The sequence below is a fragment of the Ctenocephalides felis genome, unplaced genomic scaffold (assembly GCF_003426905.1).
Source record: "Ctenocephalides felis isolate EL2017-DRISC unplaced genomic scaffold, ASM342690v1 CF-g0.4_SCAFFOLD_03571, whole genome shotgun sequence".
Taxonomy (NCBI): domain Eukaryota; kingdom Metazoa; phylum Arthropoda; class Insecta; order Siphonaptera; family Pulicidae; genus Ctenocephalides; species Ctenocephalides felis.
The window spans coordinates 58,906,369-58,928,945 of NW_020539725.1; the positions used below are offsets into that span (position 1 = coordinate 58,906,369).

General features: G+C 30.4%; 1 protein-coding gene across 1 annotated transcript in view; it reads left to right on the forward strand.

Annotated features, from left to right (window-relative positions):
• The window catches only part of LOC113386385 (transcription factor Sp9-like), a 71,611-nt gene extending 57,064 nt beyond the window's left edge, over window positions 1–14,547 (forward strand). Inside the window, exons 2-8 of the mRNA XM_026624167.1 lie at window positions 8,155–8,290; window positions 10,158–10,378; window positions 10,432–10,722; window positions 12,153–12,366; window positions 12,450–12,554; window positions 12,630–12,846; window positions 14,253–14,547. Of these exons, the coding sequence (XP_026479952.1) occupies window positions 8,155–8,290; window positions 10,158–10,378; window positions 10,432–10,722; window positions 12,153–12,366; window positions 12,450–12,554; window positions 12,630–12,846; window positions 14,253–14,547 (1,479 nt within the window). The remainder of the gene's footprint in view (window positions 1–8,154; window positions 8,291–10,157; window positions 10,379–10,431; window positions 10,723–12,152; window positions 12,367–12,449; window positions 12,555–12,629; window positions 12,847–14,252) is intronic.
• Window positions 14,548–22,577: the final 8,030 nt, after the last annotated feature.

Sequence of the window (22,577 nt, forward strand, 5' to 3'; positions counted from 1 at the left end):
ATTATGCAAGAAAATAGTTATTGAAATCAAATTGAGAAAATTCAGTAATGTCATAAAAAGCTAAGTCTTTAAAAAGTTTAACTAGGGAAGCATGAAATTTTTTGCTGTCTAGGTTTCGGATATTGAGTGGAAGTTTATTCATAAGCTGAATACCTAGACCGTCGATCGTATTGAAAGAGCTGGCTAATTTATATGTACGCGCCTTAATAAGTTTGTGTCTAGTGTTGTAATTTGAGGAGGACGAAGCCATATCAAAAAGTTTCGAATTGTTTTTGATGAAAGTTAATGTTACCAGCAGAAAAATGCATGGGACAGTTAGAATATTGTATTTTTTAAATACGGGCCTGCAGGAGGCTTTACTGGACAAGGAAAAAATTATTCGAATAGCTCTTTTCTGAAGCTTAAATATTTTAATTAGTTCGGATGAAAAACCCCAGAATTGAATGCCGTATGAAACGTGAGAATAAAAGTTGCTATAATAAACTGAAAGTAAGCAATTTAAACCAAGTTTGGGTTTTAGGGTGCGCAACATGAAACATGTTCTAGATAAAGTTGGTGATAGAGAGATAGAGATATGATCAGACCACTTTAAATTATTATTAATATGGATACCAAGAAACTTTGATACTTGCGAAAAATTATATGCTGAATTATTGATAGTTAAAGAAGTAATATTATTGGATAAACGATTTTTTGTACAAAAAGATATGATTTGGGTCTTATCATTATTGAGAACAAGATTATTTTCACAAAACCATTTAGTTATTTCTGACATAACGACGCTTAATTTATGTTGTAATTCATTAAGAGATTTGGCCTTGATGATAACGCTGGTATCATCCGCAAACAGAATAAAATCACAAAGATTTGTACAATGAGGTAAATCATTAATATATATGAGAAATAAAAGAGGCCCTAAAATTGATCCTTGGGGCACGCCCAATGCACTTGTCAATTTATCCGAAATTATTTGCTCGTGATCGTTATTTAAGTAAACTCTTTGTGTTCGATTAGACAGGTAAGATTCAAATAGCTTGAGCGAACGTCCGTATACATACACTATAAATTATAATTTTTGTAATTTCGAGTCAGTAAAGCTAGTCTATGTAATAAATTTACAAATAAAAAGTTGTAAGACTCACAAAAGGTTTCTATGTCTCTTTACATATACATGTAAAAATATCTTGGAAATTTTTTAAAAGACATATCGATTTCAATATTTGTTCTTATAGTAGACATATTAAAGTATGACATACTAAGCTATCAACATTCTACAACAACCGAAAGTAATTTTAACTAGCTGTAAGTGGAATTCTGTCTTGAGGCAATTATGGCATCGTGCCTTGAGGCAAATTGCTGGAACTTCCCGCACCGTAACGAAATGTTCGAGGAATATTGAATGTTTTCAAATAGATTATTATAAATATAGTAACATTGTCTAATATTTATAAGAATTATATAAACCGAATTGCAGAGTTGAAATTATTTCTAAAGTATATTAGAACTATAGTCAGAATTAAAATAAAATCTGAAATATTTTCGATATACAAAATACTAAAAAAAAAAAAAAAAAAAAAAAAAAAAAAAAATTGGAACAAAATTTTTTTTTCCAAAATCAATTATTTTGTTAAGACAAGCAGAAAGTTCTTTGAATCATTTAAATCGGACGCTTAGTTCTCTCAAAAACTGCCATTTTTTACATATTTAGCTCCGTATCTTCGAAATGGCTGGGCCTGCCTTTGCCAAAAACTAATAAACACTTCTCCCAATCATTACTAATTGAATGTTTTTTAGATCATTCAAATCGGATACTCCGTTCGCTCAAAAATTCGATTTCTATTTTTTGCACTCTTTGCTCCGTATCTCCGAAACGGCTGGACCTGCCTTTGCCAAAAACTAATCAGCTCTTTTCCCAATCAATAGGAATCGAATGTTTTTTGAACCATTCAAATCGGTTGATCCGTGCGCCCTAAAACGTGACTGGAAATTTGTATCCACACATACATACACACACACACACACACACACACACCACACACACACACACATCCATTTTTTCTGAGGTATGCCAAAACGTTCAGAAACCTTCAAAACGTCGAGAAATGTAAAAATTTTCAATTCCGATTTTCGGCCCATTACAATAACTTACCCTACGGGAAGTTAAAAAAATTACAACATTCACATCACATCCCTCTTACCATAATTTATGAAGTATCTCATGTACTTCCTTCATAAAAATGTAAATATCTAAAACATTTCTGAGAGAGCTCATTGATTTTAGTATTTGTTGTAATAATAAATATATTAAATTAAAAATACTAAAATTACAACATTATACAATAAACGAAAGTATTTTTAAAAAAATGTAGAAGTCTGCAACAAACCAAAGTCGGTTGCTAAATGATATCCAATAAACCAATAAAAATGCCACTTACACCTAGTCGCAAATAAATTTAATATAGTGCATAACCAACTTTATGCATTCTGTGAAATCGTTTTAACAATCTTATAAATCCTGTAACGACCTTTGGTCCACACACACACACAAACACACACACACACACATAGAGACCGTGATGATGTCGAAAAAGTGAAGAAGCGAAACGTCGGCCGACGGCGGCGGCGCCAGAAAACCATCAACAGAAATTAACCACAAATCGTCAGACGACCAAAAGGGCCTTTATTAATAGGCAGAGATTTTTTTCAAAATAATATCGACAATTTTGGTAACTAGTTGTAAGTGGCATTTTTCCTTAAGACAAGTTAAAAAATTGAAAATTTCACTTATTGCTTTGTACAACATACTTATAATATACATCCTTAATGAATTTATAGTAAACGAGCTTAAAGAAGTTTTACTTCAAAAATTTTAAATAGTGATTTTATTGGCATGCTGGGTATCGTTTGAACAGCCACTTTGGTCATATAATCTGAATTAACTAAGTGATTTGTCCACAAAACACATAATTTCAGTCTAAAATGAGGCGTCTAAAAAAGTTTTGCCTCAAAAATTTTGGATAGTATAAAATATTTTATGGCGTGCCGGGTGTCATTTGAAAGCTCTGTTTGAATAGAATCTGAATACTGAAATAAGTTTAGATTAAACACCATTTTTTACAAATTTCACTGTCTTATTATCATTGTTTTTTTTTAAAAAAAATGATACTTATTATATCAATAAGTAATAATTTTTTTATAATGTGAAAAAGATCTGTCAAATTGTTTTAACAATTATGTAATGAATTTATTATTAATATATTAATATATTTTTGTATTAATTTTAATTATGGTTATACTATGAATAAATCCAGCATAGTATATAAAATTGATTGTAAAGTGCGATGCCTTAAACAACATTTTCCTAGAATTCTAAAAATAAAAAATTAAGAAATAAATAGACAGGTATATAAATAAATAAATAAATATATTTAGTAAAGAAATAAACAATAAAGAGTTTAAATAAATGAACTTAAAATATAAACAAATATATAAATGTACAGAAGAAAATAACTGAAAAATACAGAATAAATTACTAAACTAGTGGGGCGCATGGCATCGTGCCTTAAGGCAAATTGCTGGAACTTCCCGTACCAAAAATTATTATTTTTTTGAAAAGATTAACATTTTTGAAAAAAATTTACTCTGAAAAAAAATAGATTTTTGAGGAACTATATAATTTTTTGACGAAAACTTACATTTTGTTGAAAAATTTATTTTGAAATATTTTGGAAATTCTGAACTTTTTTTCAAAGCAATCGTACTGCTTTAATGCATAGAGACTAAATATCGAAGCGCGTAAGCGCCGCGTCGCTGTCTAACGCATAAGCATTGGTACGGAACCCATAGGAATGTTAACAAAATGTATACTCATTGTTAAAATCTCTATAAAATATCTGATAATTTGATGTGCATATGTCTAATGTCTAATGATTATTGTTGACCGCCAAATATTATTTTTTTTTTTTTACTTTTTTTACTAGATCTCCGAGACCGCTAGACCTATTTTCATGAAAATTTGATCAAATCTTCATCTTGATAATGCAAGTAAAATGTTTTTGAATTATACAAATCGGACGCTCCGTTCTCTTAAAAACTGAGTTACCGTTTTCGGCACTTTTGCCCCGTATCTTTGGAACGGCTGGACCTGCCTTCGCCAAAAACTAATCAGCACGTCTCCTTATCAATACGAATCGAATGTTTTTTGAATTATTCAAATTGCTTCATCCCGGTTCCCGAAATCGTCGACGAAAATTTGTATCTGAACACACACAAATGCACGCACACACACACACACATACATCAATTATCTCTAAGGTATGCCAATATATTCAGAAACCTTTGAAACGTAAAGATATATAAAAATTTTCATTTTCGATTTTTGTGCGATTACTATAACTTACCCTACGGAAAGTTAATTATAAATAAATCAATTTATCATCTCCAGAACATTAACAATCGTCATTTCATTTCGAATCAAATTTCAAAAAAAAAAATAGTTGCCAAATTTCCACAAAATTGAAAAAGTGCTCTCGCCTAGTCACAGTCTAAACGCATTTGCAAATAATTCTGTGCGACATTTTCACTTATACTGTGCTTAGCTTGGCGGCATTTTCACATTTTTCAATAATTTTCACAAAATTGAAAAAGTGCCCCAGTACATAAACAGTCTAAACGCACTTGGGTAAACATTTGTACCAGAGTGGCGCTTAGACTGTGCTTAGCTTGGGTGATTTTTTGAATTTTTAATCCAAAATTACAAAAAAAATTTTTGAAAAAAAAATTAGAAACAAAAAATTTTTTTTTCCAAAATCAATTATTTTGTTGAAACAAGCAGAAAGTTCTTTAAGTAATTTAAATCGGACACTTAGTTCTCTCAAAAACTGCCATTTTTTTAACATTTAGCTCTGTATTTCCGGAACCGCTGGGCCTACCTTTGCCAAAAACTAACCAGCACATCTCCCTATCAATAGGAATCGAATGTTTTTTAATCCATTCAAATCGGTTGATCCGTTCCCTCAAAAACTCGCTTTCTATTTTCTGCACTTTTTGCTCCATATCTCCGTAACGGCTGGACCTGCCTTTGCCAAAAACTAATCAGCACATCTCCCTATCAATAGGAATCGAATGTTTTTTAAACCATTCAAATCGGTTGATCCGTGCGCCCGAAAACGTGGACGAAAAAAAGCGGACATACAAAACACACACACACACACACACACACACACACATCCATTTTTTCTGAAGTATGCCAAAATGTTCAGAAACCTTCAAAACGTCGAGAAATGTAAAAATTTTTGATTTCGATTTTTGGACGATTACTATAACTTACCCTACGGGAAGTTAATAAAAAGGTAGAAAACCAAATTAACGAATAAACTAATAAGATATTAATAAATATCATATCCAAGCAACAAACCAATATACATCCAAGATACACACCAACAAATAAATAAATATAAATTAATAAACAAATAAATAATCAAAAAAATAGATATTAAATCATTAAATGATTAATTATGATAAATATATTAGACAGTAAAAAAGTAAATAGTAAAGTGTATAAACAAGGAAATAAACTTAAAATACTAATAAATAAATAAATAAGTAAATAAATATACAGTTAGGTAAACAAATCAAGGTCAAGAATAGCTAAATAAATAGACAAATAAATAAATAAACTTAGATATTAATAAATATCTTATTCCAGAAACAAATAGATACATTGATTTAACATGAATAATTATCCTAAGAAGTAAATATATAAATAAATAAATAATTAAAACATATGTTAGACAGTAAGAAAGAAAGAATTAAGAATTAGTGAATAAATAATTAGTAAGTAAATAAATAAACATAAGTAAGATCATAAAAAATAAAGTAGACAACTTAATGAATAAGTAATAAAACTAAGATATTAATAAATAATTCAAGAAACAAATTAAACTAACATAAGGAATACTAAGAAGTGAATATAATTAATAAGTAAGCTTAACAAATAAATAAGCAAATTAACAGAATGAAACAAAAAGAAAACAAGAAATAAATAAATAAATACTAATAATAAAATAATTAAATAAATGAATATTCAACTAATAAACAATTAAATAAACAAATGAGTCAAGAAAGAAACCAAAATATAAATAATGATATCAAGAACAAATAAACTAATGAAATAAACAATTTAATAAATAAACAAATGAAGAGCTGTACTTAAAAATATACAAACAAATAAATAGTTAAACTAATATAAATAAATCAAAAAGTATAATAAATAAATAAAATGAACAATGTAGGTACTAAGAAGCAAGTAAATGAATAAATAAAATAAAGAAGAAGCCACAAAAATCAGGTTAATATTTAAGGATTCTATAAATCTTTCTATTACTATTTTTTTCACGTATAATTTTTATTAACTATTAATAATAATATATTTAACTGCATTATAACAATATTGATATTAATTAACGATATAAAATCGATTAGACATCGATAAAACTTTATTCGTTTGTTAAAAAGCGTGTGAAATCGATATTTAACGGGATGATACTAAAGTCATACATATATAAAAGGTAAAACCAATATTTATAATTGTATGTATATACATATAATATGTATATGTATGTATTTGTATATATATTGGAGCGGCGCCTTTCAAAAGCCAGAAAGGTCCGAAAACTAATTTTTAGAAAAGAAATAAATAAAAAAAACATCGTTAAAAATATTAATAGCAACATGGGCCACTATATCATATTTATACATACATGTATAGTATATACATATGTATTAATATATATATATGTATGTATATGTATAAGCGAAGGACTTTATTACCAACATTGGTTTTTGTCAAAATCGACCGAAAATTAAAAATTGCTAATAATAATTTGTTGAATTGAATTTAATTGAATTAAATCAATAATTTTACTAATTTATATACATTAAATTACATGTAAGTTGAATTATTTAAGACAGTTTAAGTAGCCTGATATAATTTTTAAAAAACTTGGAAACTTGTTTCAGTATCTCGATTGTATTCAAAAAGACCTTTCAAACGATACCCCACATGCCATATTAAATAATCTGACATTTTTGAAGTAAAACTTCTTTAGACTTCACAGCTACAAATTTGTAAAAAGTGTGTATTTTGCGGACAAACCACATGGTTTATATCAGTATTCAGATTCTATTCAAAAAGACCTTTGAAACGATACCCAACATGCCAGAAAAACACAATATATCTTTTTTAAGTGAAACTTCTTTAAGCTCGTTTACTGCAAATTCATTGTAAGTATGTTAAATCTCAATCTCAAAATTGATTACGTATAGGTATCGGAGAGTTCATGCAACTTGCCTTTAGGCAAAATGCAACTTACAACTAGTTCCTTAATTTATCTCATCCAATCTCATCTTATGCAATCGCCCACGATATAAAAATCGTCATTAAAATTTCGCATTTGGTATTTTTTGTTGAAATTTTAATCTCGGACATAATAAACAAGATCGTAATGAAATCGATTACTTACGCTTCACTTCGCATTATCGATATCGTATCGATATATTGGCTCTCTATCGACGATTATTATCCGGAGAGAAAATCGATAAACGAAAACCGATACAGGATCAATTCGAAGGATAATCGATTATTATATCGATATTAATATGTATAGATACATATCATATAAATATGTATGTATGTATGTCGATATCGATATGTGTGTGCGAAGATACAAAGTTAATCAAGTCTGTCCAAATTAGTTTTTTAATTAATATTTTATTCTTTATTCGAAACGATATGGTGGGAACGTTACGTAATATCGTTTATATATATATATATATATATATATATATATATATATAAGGGTGGTCCTTAATATGGACATTTTCGAATTTCCTTGCTCCCAAGGGCTCAAATGGTTCCAAATTGATAAAAAACAATTCTCTGAAAGTTTAAGCTCTGAATGACCATATTAAGGACTACCCTAATATATATATATATATATATATATATATATATATATATCAACAAAATCTACATACACCTAAAATATCTTCTCAACCATCAACATTAGTTCAGTTCATTTTAATATAATTATAACTCAGAAACTACAAGAATAACGCAAAAAACAGACTTAAAATGTGTTTTTGTTTTTCCAGGACCATCCAAGTTTAAGAGGGACGCCACTGGCCATGTTGGCTGCCCAGTGTAATAAGTTATCCTCAAAGTCGCCGCCGCCACTGGCGGACGCTGCCGTCGGCAAAGGTTTTCATCCTTGGAAGAAATCACCATCAGGTAATTATTGACATAATATGTACTTAAGACTTATGAAGTTTTACTTCAAACATTTTTTGTATCAATCATGTTTTAGTATTGAAATATTGAAATTTTGAGAAATTCGTAGTTGAAATGTGGACTTTAGTATTGTCATAACATGCAATATATGGATTTAGGACATTTTTTTGTTTTTTTTTTAAATAACTTTTAATTTTATTCTCGATCATTATAATTTGTTTACATTAGTAAAAACTAAATAGAATTTACTAAAATCTAGTAAAAACTGTTTTAGGCACTTTGATATTGAGATTTTGAATAATTCGTGGTTAAAATGCGGACTTTAGTAATTCATAGTTGAAATGCTGACTTTAGTATTTCCATAACATGCAATACATGAATTTAGGACATTTTTTTAGTTTTCTTAAAATAACTTTTAATTTTCTTCCCGGACAATATAATTTATTTACATAAGTAAAAACAAGATAAAATTTTCTAAAATCTAGTAAAAACTGTTTTATGCACTTTAATATTGAAATTTTTGAATAAATCGTAGTTGAAATGCAGAATTTAGTATTTCCATAACATGCAATATATGAATTTAGGACATTTTTTTAATTTTCTTAAAATAACTTTTAATTTTCTTTTCGGACAATATAATTTATTTACGTAAGTAAAAACTAAGTCTAGTAAAAACTGTTCTATGCACTTTGGTTTTAAAATTTTGAATAAATCGTAGTTGAAATTCAAATTTAGTATTTGCGTTATATAGATTTAGGACATTTTTTAGTTTTCTTCAAATCGTAACTCTTAATTTTGGACAGCTTGGTCATAATAATTGGTTTACATTAGTAAAAACTAGATATAATTTACTAAAATCTAGTGAAAACTGTTTTATATACTTTGATATTGAAATTTTGAATAAATCGTAGTTGAAGAGCAGACTTTAGTACTTCCATAACATCAGGGGCGTAGCGTGCCTTGGCGGGGCCCCATATCAAAATTTGTTTAGGGGCCCCTCTCAAGAAGAAAAAAATTTTTACGGATTATAAAAATACATAAAATTAAAAGGATATTTATTTACCATTCTTATTATTTATCTAACCATTTCTTTCATTTTCTGAATTTTTTTACAAATGATTCCAAATATATATTCACTTTCTTTGATTTTCTTTCTGAAAAATTAAATTATCTAATAATATTTAAATTTTATAAAGATTTGTCACTAGGAACATACAGGTTTGGTAGACATTTCTGTCCTAAAGTTTTTACGTACTTTTTAGTTTTGATTTTAAAAATTTCTTTTAGGAGTTGCGATTGTAACTGGAAGGGCCAGAAAAAAATGCATGCTGTTATTTTGTTGGGAAAACTGGATGCAAGTCTAATGCATTCATCACATTTCTTAGATTTTTGAATTCAAACCTATTTCTAGAGTCATCAATTAGTCATGACCTTATGAGATATTTTTATAGTATTTCTTTACAGTAATTCAGTCGACAGATTTCCGGAAAAGTTTATTAATTCTTCATTTCAAGAAGACTTATGTTACTATTTACGTCGCAAAGTTTTTGAAATCTCTGTTTGGTTTGTGAAATCAATATATCTAAACAGCAATAGTATACATTAAAATAAGGTTTAGGGTCCAAAATTCTCTCATCTTGTGATAACTCATCATAATAACTTGTAATAACTCATCAACAACAATATATGGATCTAGGACATTTAATCATTATAATATGTTTACATTAGTAAAAACTAGATAGAATTTACTAAAATGTAGTAAAAACTGTTTTATACACTTTGATATTGTTTTCAGTGGTTCAGATTTAAATATTGCAAGATAAAAAGTTGGTGGAAATCAAAATAACACTGGTATTTCCGTTTTTAGGTCAACATTCTCCTCTAGGTGTCACCTCGTCCAACAACAACACCACATCATCCCCGCTGACATCATGCAGCCTGACGTCACCAGTGACGTCATCGGCGTCACGTCACCTACCGCCATCCCCTGTAGCCACACCGCCCTCGTACGCGTCACCAGGAGCAGTGACATCATCGGTCAGTGGTCAACTGACACCATCAAGTACCAGCAGCAATGTAAATACACCAGTAAATAGTACTTAAAGATTTCCAGAAGATTTACTAATGTGTCTATTCTATAGTTGAACCAACGTCATCTACTATCCAATCATTCGAATCACTCGACAACGTCCCTGCACCACGCAAACTCCTATCACCAGTCACCATCGGCATCGGATTTGTACTTTGCTCATGGTTTGGGAAGTACTGGTAATAGTGGTAATGGTGGAAATGGCGGTAACGCCGCTGGTGCTGGTTCTGGTAATAGTGGTTACAATGATGCCCTGTTGCGCCACCCGTACGACGCCACTTGGCCCTTTAATGCTGCAAATCCTTACAAAACTGCTAGTGGAAGTGCAGATCACCACCATCAGGTAATTGACAATTGACACGAATAAATTAAGGGGCACAACTAGTGTGAAATTTTCATTTTTTCTATATTTCGATAGGTTATACCTTTAAAAATAACATACCAAAATTTTAAATCGATATCTTACATAGTTTGAGTCACAGCCATTTAAAGAGTATATATATAGTATATAGCAGAGGTCGGCAACGCGACGCCCCCGATCAACTTTAGATGCGCCCTCGGTTAATGTAAATGTATGATTACCTTAACATAAATCAATTTCACATTTTCCAAATATAAGGCATATTGTTGAAAGTCTAAAAATAAATATAGAAAATTTTACTACTACATCATATTTAGAAGTTATAGACAAATTGACAGAAGAGTTTTGTTCAAGATTTCGCAGCACTAAAACGCGTTCTAGGATTTTTTATAAACCCATTCGAAGTTGCCGAAGACGATCTTCTGCAAAGTGTTTCAGTGTATTTCGAAATTAGTAATACCGAAGACGTGGAGTTAGAAATAATAAACTTGCAAAATGATATTATTTTAAAAGCACTGTAATGATAAAATGTTTTGGAATTTAGTCGATGAAAATAAGTATCCTATGTTAAGGAAATGTGCGCTAAAAATTGACTCATATTGTGCAACAACGTACAATAGCGAATCTTTGTTTTCAAATATGAAATATTTGAAATCAAAATACCGAACAAAGTTAAATGACACACATTTAGATAACTGTTTGCGGACAGGGAACTCTAGTTATATTCCCGATTATAAAAAAATAGCTGAAAATACGGACACACAAGTTTCACACTAAATTATATGTTTATAATTAGGTATTATTAAATCATACTCTTCTTTTATCGATGTACTGAATGTTAGTAATGTATATATTATATCATAATTTTCCGAATTTGCTGCAGCGACTACTCAAAAACAAATGATCCGACCAATATCAAATTTTCTTTACATGTTCTATATTTAGTTCTCCATAAAATGAACTATCGATGTTTTGATCGTATCAAAAATCGAATTTTGGCAGTCCAAAATTTTGGGTAAAATTCGACTTATTTTTAAAAACGCCGCCATTTTGTCAAACTTTGATTTATTTTCTTTATCGTAGTTCATTTTACAGACAATATTATCTAGTTTAACAAGAATTATTTTTTAAATTTCATCTATGTAGAAAGCCGGAATCACTGCAGCAGTGAAGGGCCTTTTTTTGTCGCGCCGTTGGAGATCGACGATAACTTAAAAAATATTTAATTTTTTTCTTCAAAAATTTTACTATGTATTCTTAAAACATGTATAAGTATATTCCTAAAATTTTGAAATGATTGATAAAGTAGTTTTGGTAATACAAATTCCCAAAAATCACATTTTTTTAGGCGGTTACACTAGTTGTGCCCCTTAAAATTTGCATCATCAAGTATTAATTTGTGTATTTTTTAGTCTGGTGCATCTGCAAATACACCAGCGACCTGGTGGGATCCAGTGACCTCAATGCAGTGGTTAGAGAGTGCAAGAGACATGGCAGCAGCTGCAGCCGTTACCCCTGCTTACCATCATCACCATCACGCGACAGATTATTCAACAGCCTTGAGTATGGCGACAGGACACCATCATCATGGGTTGTCGTTACAGGATACTTATAAAACTATGCAAGGTAATGAAAAACAAGAAAAGGAGTTGTATAAATAGTGACATTTATAAAGAACTTTGGCTGATGGGGATTTGTTTTTTGTCCAGGTTCGTTTGGTTTGCACCACGCGACGGCAAGTGTACCTCCGGCTACTTCACAAGCCCTGCAGACACACCAGACACCGAGTCCGAGATCTCAAAGAAGATACACAGGTAAATAGTGGGTTTACAGACTTTTCATTGGCCTTGTCCAACTGTTATGTTAATTATGACATTATGGTCTTTTAGGTCGAGCAACCTGTGATTGTCCCAACTGCCAGGAAGCAGAGCGTTTAGGGCCAGCAGCAGGTGCCCATTTACGAAAAAGAGGCGTCCACTCCTGCCACATACCAGGCTGTGGTAAAGTCTACGGCAAGACATCACATCTTAAGGCACACCTAAGGTGGCACACAGGCGAACGTCCATTTGTCTGCAACTGGTTGTTCTGCGGAAAACGATTCACCAGGTAAGACCAAAACCTTCATACACCTCTGAGACTTTATGTCTACTGTCTTATTAACTTCCCGAAGGAAAAGTTTATGTTTTCATAAAAAAAATCGATTCGCTAATTTTATGTTCTCTCGACGTTTCAAGCCATTCTGAATCGAATGACAACAAATTTGGATAAATAAAGATTAACATTTTTGAAAAAAAAATTACTCTGAAAAAATTAGATTTTTGAGAAACAATAAATTTTTGACAAAAATTTACCTTTTTTTGAAAAAAAAAAAGACTGAAGAAAAATTTAATTTGAAATATTATGGATATTCTGAACTTTTTTTCAAAGCAATTGTACTGCTGTAACTGCATACAGACGAAATATCGAAGCGCGTAAGCGCCGCGTCGCCGTCTAACGGATAAACATTGGCACGGAACCCATAGGAATGTAAACAAAATTTATACTTATTGTTAAAATCTCTATAAAATATCTGATAATTTAATGTGCATATGTCTAATGATCATTTTTGACCGCCAAACGGCTCATTTTTTTACTTTTTCCTTTATATCCGCCAAGTCGTTGCATCTCCCTTACAAAAATTTGAACAATTCTTCATTTAGTTAATATAAATAAAATGTTTTTTGATTTATTCAAATCGGACTCTCCGTTCTCTTAAAAACTAAGTTACCGTTTTCAGCACTTTTTGCCCCGTATCTTCGGAACGGCTAGACCTGCCTTCGCCAAAAACTAATCAGCACGTCTCCTTATCAATACGAATCGAATGTTTTTTGAATTATTCAAATCCGTTGATCTGTGTTCCCGAAATCGTCGACGAAAATTTGTATCCGCACATACATACACACACGCACATACACACACACAGACACACACACATACAACCATTTTTTCTAAGGTATGCCAAAATGTTCAGAAGGTTTTGAAACGTAAAGACATCTAAAAATTTTCATTTTCGATTACTATAACTATAGCCGATTTTCATGAAACTTTTTTTAGCGATATATATCATGGTCTTATAGAACTTACTGAAATATTACTGCCTTACGACAAGTAGTTTAATTTTAAAAATTCATCAATATTTGAGAAAATGAATAGTTTTTTTGAGGTTTGTTAAAATTAAAATTAGACGATTTACTCGGTATAACGATAGAGTACTTGATTTTAATGAACATACTAAACCATTAAAGTCCTACGGAAACTGGTTCAAATATAAAAATTATTAATTTTTCAAAATTTGCTTTTAGAAAATACTCCGAGTTAACGTGTTCGTTCATTTTCAATACTTTTAATCACTCATAAATTAATTTATATTTTATTAATTAAGTCGATTATTTACACATATCGGGAAGTTCATGTAACTTGCCTCAAGGCAAAATACCAATACTAACCAGTTTCTACTGTCTATTATCTTTTAGATCTGATGAACTCCAAAGACATCTCCGTACCCACACTGGCGAAAAAAGGTTTGCCTGTCCAGTTTGCAACAAACGATTCATGAGAAGTGATCATCTAGCCAAACATGTAAAAACTCATACGTCTGGTGGTTCTGGCGGTTCAGGGAATGGTTCTGGAGGTTCGGGAAAGAAGGGTTCATCCGAATCTTGTTCGGATTCTGGTGAAGAAACGAGTCAACAAGGTGCAAATCAAGGTAGCCCTCAAGGACATATACAATTGTTGGATATCAAACCGAATACAGGAGGTTTGATTTGATATTAAAAGATGGACAATGTTCGTGAGATGGAAAGTTAGGGGAATGTTGTGTAAATAGACAAGTGATAGGTGATTGGTGATCAGAGTTTGTGTGTACATAATACCAACAAGTTTGTGTAAGAACAATGTAGATCAAGAATTCTTCGAAGATCTTTGCACAAGTCAAAATATGTTCATGGACCACAAAGTGATAAACATTTATAATAATAAGGTGAAAAAAATAAGTGGCGCTTATAAAAAGTGTATATTTTGCAACCCGCTTAAAATCTTATCTTAAATTATCAGTTTTGTAAATAAATACTTGTAAATTTTTTTTAACATATCTCTAACTATATTTCTGGTCTGTAAGAAAAAAGTAACTAGTTGTGTATAAAAATTAAGATATCTATTTGTAAATATTTAAAGATTCGACTCGACTCGATTGTGTTAATAATAGATTTTGTAAATATAGTGTGTAATTTTCTCTTTAGGTTAGGGAGGTAGCATTGCGTAATTTGTTTGAGATAAAAAAAATTAAATATTAATTCAAAATCTATTCAAATTTTGCTTTGAATCATTCCTGTTAGTTGAATCGATTCGAATGCTTTAATTGGAATTGATAAATATATTCTGATTTAAAGAAAATTTAGAATTTGTGTGAAGAATTTATTTTTGAGTCGATTCACATTTTGCTTCGATTCAAATTTTGTTTCGATTCGAATTGACGTGATTCGAATGGATATGCGTTTTATTTATAAATTTTTTTACACATGATTTTAAGTAGATAAATTTGTGTTAAGATTCAGATTCAGATCAATATCTTTCATATTCGAATCGATTCAGAGTAACTTGGAATTAATTCCGCACACTCCAATGTATTTATTTCCATCGATTCAAATTATATCATAAAATCGTATCAGTTTGATTCGAATACATATGGGTTTAGAAATCTTATTCTATTAAAAAAATATCTTAAAATAGGCTGAATTATATAGTTTGGCATACTTTGATTCAAAGATTCGAATGCATTTTAGATAAATGCAAATGACTCGAATCGAAATAGCTTCGAAATGTTATTTAAACTCTATACATTTGATATATTCCAAATTATTTTCGTTGATTCAAACTTCCAATTGTATTATTTTTTGGTTTGAATGCTTCAGACTTGATTCGAATGATAAAGTTATTTTACTAAAAGCTTAATGAAAGATAAACAAGTCCAAAATTATTGCTCCTGAATCGATTCAAACCAACTTCTGAAATAATTTGAATCGGAATGAATTGACTTAAAAATTTCTGTTTGAAACCGATTCGAGTTGACTTGATGGATATTAACAAAATTTGTTTGATTTGAATTGATTTGCAGATTTTATATGAACTTATTAAAGCTGGATAAACAAAACATCTCAAACAAAACACAATGCCATTTACTTTTCGGTTTGTATTTAAAAATAATGGCGCTTGAATAATTATAAATAAATAAAAAATTGTAACAATGTTTGCCTGATATATTGCATTTTGGAAAATTATATATATATATATATATATATATATATATATATAAATCCAAAAAATTAAATAATGCCATACGTGTGCTTTAAAGCTACAAGAACAAAAAAAAAGAATTTTCGAAACCTCGTAAATGTATTTTGTAAAACCTATCTACTAATTAAATAAATATAAATATTATTATTATGAACTAATTAATTATTATTATTATATATAAATATAAATAAATATAAAAAATATATTGTGTTGACAACTGCTGAAATAAACAAAAATGATATGATAAAAAACTTGTAAAGAAAAATTGAAAGAAATAAAACATGATATTGATTATTATGAAGAACATTTTTGTTGTTAATAGGATTTAATTATTTGTGTTTCAGGTGGGATTGTATTTATGTCAGAGGCGTGCAATGTCTGTTCATTGCATATAAATCCCAGATTTTAACATTGAAATTTTAAAATTGTATGATAGTCAATTTTTTCCTTTATACTTTTTCGAGAATTTTATTGAAAATTTGGAAAAAATTAAAGCAGTGATTTTTGTTTATTTCAAATTAAAATTAATTAGGTCTGGTATACGTTTTGAGGTTGCATTTGAGTCACCATCAGTCATATAAATGCACGTATAACAAAAAAAAGTACATTTTAATAAGAATATTTTTACTTTTTTGATATACGAGATAAAATTCAATGAGACTGGTTTGGCTAGTCAGTAGATTTTTTATACTAGATTCAGTTTGCAAGTCAGTAGAGTTCTAGTTATATTATTTTTGACTTTAGACCTAGTTAGCTTGTCAGTAGAGTTGTAGTAGGTTAGTAGAGTTGTTTTTATTGAAATCTAGAATCAATTTAATCGTCAGTAGAGTTTTTTTCATATATCCAACAAATAATGACTAATATGTGTCACAATTGTTAATAAAATTTTAGAAAATTGCATTTAATGTTAGTCTTTTTTCCAACTCCAGAGTTAGTCTTCTAGTCAGAGTTCTTTTTTAGATTAATTCGAGAATCAGTTTGCCAGTCAGTAGAGTCCTTTTTTGGAATGAATCTAGAACTAGTTTGCTGGTCAGCAGAGTCCTTTTTCGGAATAAATCTAGAATCAATTTGCAATACAGTAAAGTTTTTTCTATCTATTTTTAGTTTGCTCGTCAGTAGAGTTTCTTTCTAACTCAGCATATAAATAAAAATATTTATTATGTTAACATATGCACGTAAAATATATATTCAAAAAAAAATGCTTTCTTCCCTGCGATGAATACATCATTCATCATTTTAAGGATGTGGTTTTGACATGTGGTCAACGTGTTCAGTATATATATATATATATATATATATATATATATATATATATATTATGTTATTGTTGTTGCGGTTGAAATTAGGTTAAATGCATATACTTAGTAGTTAATGAAAAAAGAGATTTCCTTAGAAAAGAAATGCGTGGTGGTGACTCCAAAGATGACGACATACGGCTAATGGCGATTTAAACGGACATCGTTATAAATCGATAGTAGTCATATTTATATATATCGACATTATATATGATAATTAGTAGTCTGTCCAAAGCCAGGTCCATGGAGTAAGAGCACTACAAATCAATTATACTTGTCTATTATACTCCCATTTTCCATTTAATATTGATAATTTATTTTGTATAAAACTACTAAGGTTTGTGTCATCTATCTATACTATATTTGTATAAGGTATGTTGAGACCTTTGAAATGATACCCCACACGATATATTTAACGCGAAACGTTTCGAATATTTATTAGACCCATTGCATTGTATATAGTTCAACAAGTGGTGCATTTATTTTTTTAAAACTCTTGTAATCTACACTATTGTCTAACAATTTGAATCCCTAGTTTAACTCCGTATACTCAAAATTATAAATTGTTAAGTGAAATATTTGTTTCAGTTCAAATTCGTATCTCTTGTAGATCTATAACTTGTAAACCATTCAATTAATATGAATAATGTATTTGGCAAATAAAACTTGTATAACTAACATGCTCTTTCATAATATAATAACTAGTGGTGTATGGCATCGTGCCTTAAGGCAAATTGCTAGAACTTCACGTACCGTAATGAAATATTCGAGAAATTTTAAACGTTTCAAATATTTCATTACAAAAACTGTAACTTTCATTATTTTTGTTATCTTGTTTGTTATATATATATATATATATATATATATATATATATATATATCTGAGCAAATCAAATGTATATCAAAAATCGATTTATCTCCAGAACATTAACAATCGTCATTTCATTTCGAATTCAATTTAAAAAAAAAAATAGTTGCATAATTTGCACAAAATTGAAAAAGTATTGCCGTATAGTCACAGTCTAAACGCACTTGCGAATAATTGTGTGCGACATTTTCACAGTCTAAACGCACTTGGGTAAACATTTATACCAGAGTAGCGCTTTGACTGTGCTTAGCCTGGGTGATTTTTTGAATTTTTAATCCAAAATTACAAACAAAATTTTTTTTTCCAAAAGCTATTATTTTGTTGAAACAAGCAGAAAGTTCTTTGAATCATTTAAATCAGACGCTTAGCTTTCTCAAAAACTGCCATTTTTTAACATTTAGCTCCGTATCTCCGAAACCGCTGGGCCTACCTTTGCCAAAAACTAATAACCACTTTTCCCCGTCATTACAAACTGAATGTTTTTTGGATCATACAAATCGGATGATCCGTTCTCTCAAAAACTATTTCTATTTAACGCACTCTTTGCTTCATATCTCCGTAACGGCTGGACCTGCCTTTGCCAAAACCTAATCAGCACATCTTCCTATTAATAGGAATCGAATGTTTTTTAAACCATTCAAATTGGTTGATCCGTGCGCCCGAAAACGTAGACGAAAAAAATGTGGACGAACAAAACACACACACACATCCATTTAGTTTCTAAGGTATGCCAGTAAAATGTTCAGAAACCTTCAAAACGTCGAGACATGCAAAAATTTTCATTTTCGATTTTCGGCCCATTACTATAACTACCATACGGGAAGTTAAAAATACATAAATCTCAAGTTTCATCGATTATTTGTCCTTTGCTTCAAATCGAGTTGCAACTCTTAATTTCTCCGTACAAAAAACTACATAAAATAATGTTTACCCACAGAAGCACCTTCTTTAAACTCGACGTATTACATTTTTAATTAATTAAATCGCTGTAAAATTTAATCATATTGTTAACAGCCTCTCGTGCAACCTCAAAAAAAGAAAAACAACAACAGCAATAATCCATCCCTCCATCATCATGGTCAATTATAAAATCTCGTAAAAGTTTACAACCTTTGCATGATGCCCATTTGCATATTGGCGGCGGGAATGATCGTATGAAAAAAATCGCCTGCGATCGGTTCGAACACGGCACCCGGTTATTATTGCCTTTGCCGAAGGAACGAAATCGTCCGCCATTTTGTTGGAGGTTTTATAATGGCCAAAGTGGTTCGGTCGGCCGGTAGCACGTAATGGCGGACGATGTATAATGAGACGATATGTTGTATGTTGTTTTGTGGGTCGATGTGTTCTCGAGATTATTATAGACGTCGAGCTGGATAAAGAATGTTATAGAACTGAACAATGTGGTACAAATTAATTCTTCTAAACATTCATTATTCTGCAAATGAATTTTTTTACACATTCATTACCAGTGGTGTTATGCTAATATTTTTTTTGCCGGAACGCTAAAATTTAAAATCCGGTTCATAAACCGGTTCAAAAAATTTGATATATTTCGATAAGAACTCACAAATCTAATATATTGACTTTTTATATAATTAACTCTATTATACACAGCTAGTCTATACATTAAATTGTACAAGTATGAGGGAATCATTGAGTACATAATTTATATTCTTCAATGACATTAATCATATTTATTCTGGTATTATTTGTATTCATTAATACCTACAGGTATTTATTATGATATAAAAGTACTCAAGATTTATTACAATACTTTATAAGACTTAACCTAATAATATGATAGATAACCTATTACCTACCTATCATACTATATTATATTATTGTATATCATCGATAGATATCTATTATCTATCATACCGTGAGATACCTATACCGTGATTAACTTATTATATACCCTACATACCTTTTACTTCTTACTTTATATATTCACCTATATTATATAGGTTTACCTTACGCCCTATGTATTATCTCTACCTATTATATATATTATCTATTGCCTATACCGGGAATTGAACCCGGGACCTCCGCGTGGAAGTCGCGCACCTTAACCACTACCCTATCGGATACCCCCACAAATAATATAATATGGGACGCACTGTTGTTTCCGCGGGTCATTTTCTAATTAATTAGGTAATTAATACTAAGGTGGCGCGACGACACGAAAAAAGACGGTTGATTGTAGCGTTACGGTGGTGTAGTGGATAAGGTCGTCGCGTGCCACGCGGCGGACCCGGGTTCGAATCTCGGTAGGGTTAAAGGGAAATTATAGGTAATAGGATATTAAGTAGATATAGGTTAGGTGTATTCGGTATACAATGTAGGGATTTGAGACTATATGATGAAATATAGCGTATGGTATAGATGTAAGGCGTGTAGTATAGAATGCAACGTATAGGCACACGTAAGGCTATAAAAATTATAAATAGAAACCTATGATGTAGATGTTAGCGTATAAGAAATGCGAATGAATGTAAGATTCAATTTATAAATATTATTTTTTCTATAAGAAGTTCATACACCTCAATTTGTTACTAAATTAAAAACGACTTTGATAAAACCAGTGGTTTTGTGCTAATATTTTTTTGCCGGAACGCTAAAATTTAAAAACCGGTTCTAAAACCGATTTTCATGTTTTTCCAGTTCCGTTCGAAAAGGAAAGAAACAAAAATTATTACAAACCCATTTTGTGCACATATATGTATGTTTATTACAATAATAACATTTAATAAAAATTAGTTGAATAATAACGTATAAAATTTACTTATTAACTTCCCGTAGGGTAAGTTATAGTAATCGTCCAAAAATCGAAATCAAAAATTTTTACATTTCTCGACGTTTTGAAGGTTTCTGAACATTTTGGCATACTTCAGAAACAATGGATGTGTGTGTGTGTGTGTGTGTGTGTGTGTGTGTGTTTTGTATGTCCGCTTTTTTTCGTCCACGTTTTCGGGCGCACGGATCAACCGATTTGAATGGTTTAAAAACATTCGATTCCTATTGATAGGGAGACGTGCTAATTAGTTTTTGGCAAAGACAGGTCCAGCCGTTACGGAGATATGGAGCAAAGAGTGCAGAAAATACGAATCGAGTTTTTGAGAGAACGTATCAACCGATTTGAATGGTTTAAAAAACATTCGATTCCTATTGATAGGGAGATGTGCTGGTTAGTTTTTGGCAAAGGTAGGCCCAGCGGTTCCGGAAATACAGAGCTAAATGTTAAAAAAATGGCAGTTTTTGAGAGAACTAAGTGTCCGATTTAAATGACTTAAAGAACTTTCTGCTTGTTTCAACAAAATAATTGATTTTGGAAAAAAAAATTTTGTTTTTTTTTTTCAAAAAATTTTTTTTGTAATTTTGGATTAAAAATTCAAAAAATCACCCAAGCTAAGCACAGTCTAAGCGCCACTCTGGTACAAATGTTTACCCAAGTGCGTTTAGACTGTTTATGTATTGGGGCACTTTTCCAATTTTGTGAAAATTATTGAAAAATGTGAAAATGCCGCCAAGCTAAGCACAGTATAAGTGAAAATGTCGCACAGAATTATTTGCAAATGCGTTTAGACTGTGACTATGCGGGAGCTTTTTCAATTTTGTGTAAATTTGGCAACTATTTTTTTTTTTTTTGAAATTTGATTCGAAATGAAATGACGATTGTTAATGTTCTCGAGATGATAAATTGATTTATTTATAATTACGTAGGGTAAGTTATAGTAATCGCACAAAAATCGAAAATGAAAATTTTTATATATCTTTACGTTTCAAAGGTTTCTGAATATATTGGCATACCTCAGAGAAAATTGATGTATGTGTGTGTATGTGTGTGTGTGTGCGTGCATTTTTGTGTGTTCAGATACAAAGTTTCGTCGACGATTTCGGGAACCGGGATGAAGCAATTTGAATAATTCAAAAAACATTCGATTCGTATTGATAAGGAGACGTGCTGATTAGTTTTTGTCAAAGGCAGGTCCGTTCCGAAGATATGGGGCAAAAACGGTAACTCAGTTTTTAAGAGAACGGAGCGTCCGATTTGTATAATTCAAAAACATTTTACTTGCATTATCAAGATGAAGATTTGATCAAATTTTCATGAAAAGGTCTAGCGGTTTCGGAGATCTAGTAAAAAAAATAAAAAAAAATAACATTTGGCGGTCAACAATAATCATTAGACATTAGACATATGCACATCAAATTATCAGATATTTTATAGAGATTTTAACAATAAGTATACATTTTGTTAACATTCCTATGGGTTCCGTACCAATGCTTATGCGTTAGACAGCGACGCGGCGCTTACGCGCTTCGATATTTAGTCTCTATGC